The sequence below is a fragment of the Abramis brama genome (assembly GCF_963993115.1).
Source record: "Abramis brama genome assembly, chromosome: 3".
Taxonomy (NCBI): domain Eukaryota; kingdom Metazoa; phylum Chordata; class Actinopteri; order Cypriniformes; family Leuciscidae; genus Abramis; species Abramis brama.
The window spans coordinates 44297518-44308157 of NC_139965.1; the positions used below are offsets into that span (position 1 = coordinate 44297518).

Genomic DNA, 10640 nt, shown 5'->3' on the forward strand with positions numbered 1-10640 from the left:
TTTAAAATAAAGAACAATCATGGAAGATTGTTGACTGAATTAGAGTTATATAAATTGGAGGAAGTTCGTCATCTTACCAATCTGAAGGATTTGTGAGATATTGTTAACTTGTAGAGCCTCTTACCTTATCACACGGAATTAACAAAAGGATAGACAAGAGTAACTAACAACTACTGAATGGATAACGTGCAAAAAGATTGATAAATGCAAGTGACTGAGTTGGATGTTACTATGGCAGTTACAATAAACAACTTACTGAAATATTACTGCACCTGAACAGAATATCACAAAAAAGCCATAATAAATTATTAAAGAGAAGAGTGAATATCAAACTGTTCACTAAGACCATTAGGTTATACTGTGTCCAAAGTGTACAGTAAGTTTCATGCTTTAAAACCAAATTGTTAATTTCACACCCTCTTCAAGGCAATTTTACTGCTTCTATGCCAATATACAGACTTGTGGAATCCGAATGTCTCAACCTAAAAAAAATATTTTGCTACTGGATTCCTTAGGGTCATGAGGCCTGATGGCACTTTGATGTTCAGAGATATGGATTTTAAGCTGTGTGCTAGTTTTGCCAATGTAGCAAAGTCCACAAGGGCAAGTCTTACAGGAAATCATTCCTCGGATCTTAAATATCTTCCCAGATTGATTTAAAGGTTTGTGTTTTGTAAGTAAATTTTGATGTTTTCACTTTCTTTGTTTTTTGCCCTTTCATTTAAATGCTATTGTTGAGATCATTATGGTACTGCATGTATACATATTATATGTTTGTAATTTATTTTATTTTTATCAGGTGATGTAGTCATGTTGTCTAATATGTTATGTGTATTAGGGCCTAATCATTTAATTGTCTGACAAAGAGCCATATGGTTCGAAACATCACTTTTGGTGATAAATCTACAATAAATAATTTCTGTATTTATGGAGCTATGGTGTGCCAAATTTTTCCTTTTGTACAAATGCAAAATGAAAACTAGTAGAACAAGTGTCAATCGTGAGTAGAAACACATTAGGTCATATACAGTAGTTTAGCTTTAGTAGTAGTTAATAACTAGTAGCTAGTAGCTAGTAGCTAATAACGTCATATGGAACTGCACCAAAAAAAAAAAAAAAAATCTGACTCTTGCTTATGTAAGTGAAGTCAAAGACCTGCAAACCATCTACTAAAGAAAACATCTGTCACAGCTTTTACCATTGTTGAAGAGTTAATCTGCCTTTCCTATTAATCTTGCCTACTATCTCGGACAATCAGGTACAATTGTTTCGACCACTAGTGGCTTGCATTGAACTTTCAAATTGGTTGCGAATCAGCTGTTACCCTCCACTTATTTAAAACAAATTACTGTCAATTTGTGCAATAATTGGCAGTAATTATAAAATGGTTATTTAGGACATAATTATTCATAACCGGCATTTTTACTGAAATAGTGTTAAAAAATTATTTAAGTGGAAAATATTGGTAATGTTCACCTTGTGCTCATAGTTTTGAGAAGAATACATCACATTTGTTGGGGTGATCGCAGAAGTTCAAGCCACAAAAGCTTTAATACTTTAGACCACCCTAAGTTCAAATCGCATCAGAATTTCCCGCATATGCATTTGGTCGGAACTCTACACAGATTCTGTACTACTCTGCATTGGGAATTAATGACTTCTGCTCTGTCATTTGTCAGAGATAGTGAAAAGGCATCTTTATTATCAGAAATTTATCTAGTAAGGTTTTTTTTTGTTTGTTTGTTTGTTTAACCATAAAATATGATACAAACAATAAAATATGATAAATAAAAGATCATCAAATAATCTGCAAAATAATTAATTTGTACTTAATTGTGTGTTATAGAGGGTAAAGTAAATTATTTTGTCATTGGCAGTTATTGTGTGTTTTTTACTTTGCCTTTTTTTTTTTTTTTTTTTATCTTTGTGTGTTAGTATTGTAGATAACAACATGTTTCTGTTGCAGAGAAGAGAGTGAGAGCGTTCTGACGCTGAAAGGTCTCACTCCAACTGGCATGCTGCCCAGTGGCGTTCTATCTGGAGGCAAAGAGAAACTCCAGAATGGTAAGAATCTCACACACTCGTTTTGTGGTCAGGAATATGTAAATCACTTTAATATTTCTTTCTAAATCAGAGCTCTTTCCATGGCTGTTATTTTCACAGTATCGATCAGTACATTTAGAGATGATTTACATCTTTTAATTTCCCCAGGTAGTGTTTTCACATTTACAGCCGAGTCTACTCTATTTCAGCTTAACAAATATGTAATGTACAAATATGCACAGTCTGGTAGGTTTATTCAATGTAAAGTCTCTGCACCCCCTGGTGGTTGTGTTGTGAAACTTATATTCTTTCCTCTTTGCTTCTTTTCCTTTGGCTTCTCTCTCTCTCTCTCTCTCTCTCTCTCTCTCTCTCTCTCTCTCTCTCTCTCTCTCTCTCTCTCTCTCTCTCTCTCTCTCTCTCTCTCTCTTCTCTCTCTCTCTCTCCAATCTTTTTCAAATATTGCCTCTTCTTCATTCTCCTGTCTCCCTAGAAACTGCAGGTATAATCAGTTGTGCAAGTATAATTCCGATCATCTTTTCTTAAGAAACATAGTTTCACTCTTTGCCACCATTTATTCAAAGGAGCCCCAAGTGAATCAACATAAATGCTTTTGTACAAGAACGAATAATGACTCAGGGAACATGTTTTAACCTTAGATTTACTATGTCCAGATTTAACAATGCTTTTGGTGGACAGGATATCCGTAAGGAATCTTAAAGACTGAAGATGTCTTAAAGATCACAGAATTTGGCTGCAAAATTAGCAGCACAACTAGCACATTTAGATTTATTAATTGCTTTATAAGAACAAGACTCTTAAAGGCCACAATATTAAAATTAAATTAGTTAATGGATGCAATTTGATTTCTCATATATTGAGACCAATTGTCTCAAATTGTGATAATATGTTACCATATTACTCTTTTTACTGAACATTTTGAACGGAACTGTCATTTCTGCTGAAACTGGAATTTGGGACAGTACAAATAGAAGTGCCTGTCCCTTTTTTCTCAATAAAAAAAAAACAAACATGATTTGCTGATTGCTATTGATAGTTGTTGGAGGTGGTATTAGAGGAAGAGGACATTCTCACTCTAGAGAAAATTATTTATTTTACACAAATTTAGATGCAGAATGCAGGATTGGTTATGAATATTTTTGTTCCAATTTCCAGAGAAAGTGAAAGACCAAAATTTTAATTGTTAAATTAATCTTTGTTTTATTTAAATACCTTTTCCACTTTTTGGAGTGCAATAGCTTATAGACATGCTAACAGATAGGAACTAAAAACACATAGCTGCTTTTGATTTCATGGGGTCTCCTTGTAATCATTTAAATAAATGACAGTGTTGTGATGCTGGACATAGTGAATCAGAAAGGGAAGAATGTACCTAAAATAACACAATTAAGCATTTTAATGCTGTTTTGTCATCATTACATAAAGAGGCATGAATAAATGTGTAATTTTAGCACATTGTCTAGTGATACTTCATTAAGTCTTACCTTATATCTGTAACATCATGCCCCTTTACACAGAATACACAAAACTGACAAGATGTCAATTAAATTTAATTGGTCTTGTCTTTCACAAATCAAGGCAGAAATCAAACTTGCTCTTGTCGTACTGGCATGTTCTGTATATTACTTCATTTGGAAACACTTGATCCTATGCAGTTATTTCATTGCTTATGTTTTCTATTAGGTTTTGCTTTAGTTTTAAATACTAGTTTTACTTAAACAACACAACATGTAAGCCAAATTTGATGTGAGTGGCCATGTTTGCATGTGGCTATCTGGTCTGGGAACATGCCAGAGACAGAGTGATGTCAGCGATGTTCTGCTACAGCATTGGTAGAATCACAACAGATGCCCCACCCTTGTACATGGACATCATTGTGCTTTTACTTCAATGTTGTGCCCCCATCAAAGCTGATGTCTTTAGCGTTTAGCTTTAATGTGTTTTGTGTATATGTATGTGTGTGTGTGCTGTTCTGAACTTTTTAAAGTGTATTCTTGTAGTTTTATATGATTACTTGTGATGATTGTGCTAAGGTGAATGTAGAATGAGGTAAGTTGAAAATAATCATACACAATGCAAGGATGGTGGATTTTCTTGTTCTGTAAGCTGATAGAACTTCAAAGAATGCCATTGTTTTTACCAACAAAACACAAAATCAAAGTCTTACAAGTGGCTGTTAAAAACCCTTGAACCCAGCTTTTGGGTCACTTCTTCCCCTTGCTTTGGTGTTGCCATTCACAATAAATAATGAAATGTAGTTCTCCTGGTATATTATACAGATTTTAAAACAAAGCAATGGAAGACACAATCATTGATCTCCTTCATATCCCTTTGATTGCTTTGACTGACCATTAAGTCTGATGTACTTTGGCTTCGTCGTTAATTTCCAATTTATGTCATGTCTCCCAAACTCATCTCTCATAGTAAAAGTCAAATCTCTGTGTCACATTGCCTCATCTGCAACTAACTACCCATCATTTGTCTTGCTCTCTCTCTCTCTCTCTCTCTCTCTCTCTCTCTCTCTCTCTCTACCCTATTATTTCCCTCCGTCCTGGCCTTGTAGTGGGCCTAGTGTAATTATAATGATGTTGTGTGTCTATTTGGGCTCTTTTGCTGTTCATCTGACTGGACAAATGTAACCTGTTCTCACTCGTTTTGCAATCCCCCTTCTTCTTCTCTTCAGCTACTGTTGAGGCTATAGAGGCAGATGAAGGTAAATAGGTCTACAGCCCCTTCCCCTCTTTCTGTTGCATCTGTGCAACAGATAAAGGGTTCCACAGGGTTCATTCATGTCAATGTAGCTTGTGTAGTGTTTTGGGTGTTTGGCCAGATTACACTGTACTGTTAGTGTGTTGAGCAGAAGTAGGAAAAGAAAAGACGAAACACACACAGAAAAATGCTTTGATTGTTTTAAAGGGGATCAAACCGTTCCGGAAAACACAGGTTTTGTTGAAAAAGCTGTGGTCAGTCAAATCACGGTAACATAATGCATCAGATTGAAATCACAATAAGTTATATTTCAAAATAGTTCCAATTGACAATATTGGTTTATTTACAATAAGAATATATTTTCTGAAAACACAGAGTGCTTAAATGTGGCACAAACACCATTTTGGCCTATTCACAAGTCTAATTAATGTAAAATTGCATTTTTATAACCCTAAAACTGTCTGGACCCCTGTAAAACAATGAGTTGATGTAGTTGTCCTTTGTTCTTGCACAAATTTTCCATTTAAATTGCTAAACATTAGCTCTAGACTCAAAACACTCACACATTTGTGGGTCTCCCTCAGTTAAAAAAAATAAAATCCTCAGCAAGAACAATGTCAGCTGCTTGCTAAATAGCAGGTTTGTAACTGCTATTTACAGCCTAAGTGTTCTGTGGTTGTTCTTGAACATTTCTCCTAGAGGAAGAGGTGCCAACTGTGTTGATACTCTCATCCATATTTTTTTTCTATTTGTGGTTACTCTGTGACTGTGTCATGTCCTTGTGTTTCTTTACCGCTAATAACCTACGTCTGACCTCTACACAAATCGTGTTCATTGTACATAGGAGACCCTCTGCTAAATAACTGGAAAGTTACACAATTCACAAAAAACAATTTGATCTTTGTATTTCCCTGTAGTTTGCTGCATGTTTTCAACAGGTGTAACGTGGTTACCTTTCGAAAGAACTCAATGCTGCATCAGAATGTTGACGCTATGGAAACGCTTCTGCATGACTGGTTTCTGAAGCATATGAAATCAAGTTAATTCTATTGGCTGCCGGTAGTCATATGATGTGAAATGGCTCGTCGCATGACTCCAAATGGTGCCTGCATTGAACCCTTATCAGTTTTTTGTCTTCAGGATTCGCTGTGTGTGCTTAGCACAGTTTAGCCTTGCAGATCAGAAGAATCCTCAAAACAAACCTCTTATTGTTGTTTTCTCCTAGTGATTACTTCGCTAAAGAGAGTAGGGGATTTTCAGGCCCTGTCTGTTGCTTTCTCCTGTTCTGAGTTTGCTCAGTGTGGAGTCTAAACTATTCTACATCCTAGGCCTGATTATGTTCCAATGTTACCTTCCTCAGTTCCACGATCAGTGGTTCTTCAGGCCTTCTGTCCTCCGCTTTTTCAATCTGCAGATCAGGATAGGCTGAATATTTTATGCCCTTTTTGGGCCCTTAGTATTTATGTCCACCACTCAGGCCAGTGGCGTAAATCAGAACAACTGTTTGTCTGTTTTGGATCACGCAGCAGGGGCTCTGCGGCTTCTAAGCAATCTTTAGCACACTAGATTGTGCAGGCTATTTCTGAGGCTTATGGGGTGTGTGAAATACCTTCAATATTCAATATTAGTTCCTCAATATTAGTTCTATGGGTTCTTAGGTTCTTGCTCTTTATGTTTGTCACTTCCTTAGAGCAGGCATCCTTTCAGTGAGGCATAGTGGGTATTGACGTTCCCTTAGCATCAACATTCAATTGTGTTGCGTTCTCTCAAAAGGGAACGTCTCTTGTTTTGACTATAACCCTGAGTATATTCTTGTTCCCTGAGTAGTGAACGAGATGCTGTGTCTCGTTACCATAATTCCTGCATGCCTGAGTGTCTTCTATCAGCCAATCAGAAGCTGATGATGTTCAATGCAGTTGCCATTTTATAGTCATGCCACTTTAAGTAATTTTACGTCATATGACTACCGGCAGTCAATAGAATTAGTGTGATTTCACATGTGCTTCAGAGACCGGTCATAAGGAAGCGTTCCTATAGTGCCTGTTTACACCTGTCCACTTCATGCGTTTTCTCAGATTGAATAGCCATCAGATCGTGAAAAGACCAGGTGTAAATGCCCTGATCTTGCCAATTGTAAATTGCCGATCTCTCAAACCACATCAGGAGGTGGTCTCGGCCGCAAAGTCTAAATGCATCTGGTTGTTGAAACCACATATTTAAATTTTACTGCTCCCAAAATGTTAGAAAATAAACGTGTGAGAGCGTCTTATAAGCTATATGACATATTATAGCCAGATATTACGGCGCTACTGCAACACACATCGCTGCAAATGAATCTGTGTATCTTTTCAGCAAGCCCATGCGCAAACTGCCGCAAATAAAATAGAAAGTAAGTCGCAGATGCTCAAAACACAATCATCTTCATTAAAAGTAGTGAGACTAAATGGTCTGATGCTGCTCTCTCTCCTATTGCGGTCTTTGATCTTGAAATTAGCTGATGATAAATAAAATGCAGCTCATATCTGTTGCATTCGCTGACGTGAACTAAATTCACGGGAATTGAAGATCGGATTTATATCCATTTTGCAGAGATACATTTAAGTGGGCAAGTGTAAACGTAACTGTTTTAACAAATCAGATACAGTAGCTGTCCGATCAGTAAACACGCATTAAATTACCAGCTGTCAACATTCTGATGCAGCGTCTCGTTCCCTACTCAGGAAATCAGGGTTAAAGTCATAATAAGACGTTAGCTTAGCACCAAGTTCCTTGTTAGTGTATTTTGCTAAGTCAGTTATTTATTTTGTGTCCTTTTTTTTTGTCTTTTATCAAGAGTTTTATTTGGTTATTCAAATGATTTCATCCTCTAGCTTTTCATTTATACATCCTCCTTGAACTTTTGTTTTTGAGAGTGGTGGGAAGCTCTGTTCTAGATAGCCAGTGAATGCTCAGGTTTGTGCAGGATATCTTGAAAACGTTCAGTGCCTCATTGAGTGATGCAAAGAATGCTACTTCATTCGAAGGCCCTCCAGAACCGAGATCACCCAGCACTGCCCCAGTAATCCTACAATTGGTGACCAGTGTGGATATTTTGTTTTCTCTTCATATATCTTATATATTATAACACCTTGCTTCAAGTACTTTGCAAGAAGTTTTGCTTTTTCTCAATATTGGTCTCTCTATGTGACATAGACATTGTGTGTGTATATATGATTTGTGAAGTATTCATATGCACAATGTAGTATACTGAATGTTGAATTAGAGTTATAAAATATCACATTTTTTGTAAAAAATTTGTTAGAAAATTGCAACTTGGCTTGAGTGAAACTTTGTGCCATTGGCTCAAATATTATTGCAGTTCAACTTTGCTCAAGTACTGTGTGAACTTCAAGCAGTTAAATTACTAAATAAACTAATGAATGTGTACTTGTTGAACCATCTTCCTTCTTTTCTGCTACAGCAATCAAAGGTTTCTCACCTCAGCACAAGATCAGCAGCTTCGCGGAGGCTAAAGGGCTGGACCGCATCAATGAACGAATGCCACCCCGCCGAAATGCCATGCCCTGTGACGCCAGCCTCAACTCTCTTAATAAGGCTTTGTCGTCCGAGACCAACGGCACTGAGGGCAAGACCAGCAGTGGCAGCGACAATATACAGTGATCCTGCATCAATCCCACACGGTCGCCACAGCGATTAAGCCCCTCCCTATCTTTTTCCATGCCATATATGATGGAGGGAAAGGAAGGATTTGGAGTGTAGAGTTAGAGGAAAGGAAAAAAGGAAGAAGGACAAGAGAGATAAAGGAGAGTGGAGGTGAGGGGGAGAGCAGCATTTCAAACATAATACAGAGTGACACTTTGGATATGCCTTTAATTTTTAATTTTTTTGGAGGGTGGGGCATAAAAACTATAAAAAGTTGTCCTGGGAGAGGGGATTATCTGGGTTTCGGCATAAAGAATTACAGCAGGTGTCAGAGAGATCTTATGTGAAAAGACCTTTACTTACTGGATATAAGATTTTTGTTAGTTTCTCTTTTTGTGTGTAACTTCTTACTAAATATTGTACGTTTACAAAAATACAGCACTAAAAATGGACAGAACGTAAAAAAAGTTTTTAACAAAAAGGGTGTACAAACTAAGTAAGGATAATTTATTGATACATTTTTTGCTACTCTTATAAACTAGCTCTATAGTAAATTAGGCAGTCTTAAAAGAATGTTGCAACATTGTTATAATGCCAAAAATGGAACGTTTTATGGTTTTGTACAGATTATGCTTACCTCAGGTTTCTTTGGTGTGTGCTTGGATCCTACTTTTTGTGTAATTGCAAGCTAGCTTGCTGAATATGGATTTTCTTGGAGTTAAAAACTGGAATTTACATTTATCATTTGCATATATGTCTTTGTTTTCATTGGGTAAATCTGGGGGTAGATTTATTGTGGCTTGCTGGAAAATGTGTGATTTTATTATTATTATTTTTTCTGCTTTTCAAACAATGAGATCAAACAAAAAAAATATATATAAAGCACCTATGTTCTGTAAAAAAAAAAAAAAAAAAAAAAAGAAAGAAACAGAAAAAAAGAATGAGAAGGAAAGCGAGAGTAAAAGGTGATTGATCTGCCTATGCATGTTTTATAAGACTTAACTAAGAAAATTTGAATTACCTTGGCTGCCAAGGCCTGTTTTTACCTGTAGTGACCTTAGTGGTCAAGTCCTGGAAATGTACCGCCATTCTTAGCTATTACGCTTGGAAAAGCTTCAGGCCTTTAACTTGTTTTGTAATCAAAGCATCTACTATTAATATGGATGAGGAATCATGGTTTTAAACAAATGCTTGCATGTAGACCAGTAGTCTGAATTAGCATGTTTAGGTGTCACGTAAACTAGGTTTGTGCTTCTCTAATGTCAAACTTAAAATGCATGATAGCTGTTAGGTTTAGATTATTTATTTTCTTTCTTTCTCTTTTTTTTTTTTTTTTGTAAAGTTGCCACAGACAAAAGTGTAATTTTCATATTATTATTATGATTAATTCTGCTTTGTATATCAGTTTTATTGTTGCTAAATACTTCACAAAAAATAAACTCCATCACTGTTTTTTTTTTTTTTTAAACAAATGCTTAAGTGCCCAAGTAATTCACTACACAAAATGAAGCCTTGCTTTTATAATTTAACTTTCAAACTGTTGGCAGATGACGCATGCACTCGCAACTATGAAAAAAAGGTATTTTATATTACTGTTCAATAAAATTGTGCATGAAATTCAGTCTTGTCAACAGCTTGTGTGAGTTTTTTGACTAGGAATGATTGTGGACATTCTTGGTATTTTTGCCATGAAAGCATTTCTGTAATGCACTTAAACTAATATTTAGCAGACTTTTGCCTTTTTGATATTGGTCTGAGTTTCCAGCAAAAATAAATTATATATATATATAATGCATTCATGTGATGGATTTTGCATCTGCCAAACAGAAACAAATTTGGCTCAGGGTCCACAAAAACACTCCGGAAGCTGGAGCCTGGAGGCCATGAATATTGGACAAGGAATAACAACCGATTAGGAAATGAGTACTTGGCAGCCACATTACCATAAGGTGTTTCCTTCGAAGGACATGATTAAGTTCTTTGATAAAAATCTGGCAACACAAGAGGATGCATTTCAAGCCATTATGAAAACACCTGAATAGGTGGAAAGGAAGTTTATGTGAGGTAGTGCAGTCTGTTTCCTTTAAAAACAATTGCTGAACGTAACATCAGTGAATGTGCTTTAATTTTCAGTAATTATTTTTTTTTAATAAATGGCATCAAGTAAGGCATGTAATGTGATTTCATGGGAGCCTAACCTTGGATTATCTTTCATCTGAAAGGTGTTC

General features: G+C 36.1%; 1 protein-coding gene across 4 annotated transcripts in view; it reads left to right on the plus strand.

Annotated features, from left to right (window-relative positions):
* LOC311079576 (protein phosphatase 3 catalytic subunit alpha) overlaps positions 1–10033 on the plus strand; it is a 185943-nt gene extending 175910 nt beyond the window's left edge. For 2 of the 4 annotated variants that reach the window (XM_084109130.1, XM_084109131.1), the window contains 3 exons: positions 1967–2064; positions 4745–4774; positions 8231–10033. In XM_084109130.1, the coding sequence (XP_083965256.1) occupies positions 1967–2064; positions 4745–4774; positions 8231–8430 (328 nt within the window). In that variant the 3' untranslated portion in view covers positions 8431–10033. The remainder of the gene's footprint in view (positions 1–1966; positions 2065–4744; positions 4775–8230) is intronic. The other 2 variants (XM_084109132.1, XM_084109133.1) reach the window with 1 other exon arrangement.
* Positions 10034–10640: the final 607 nt, after the last annotated feature.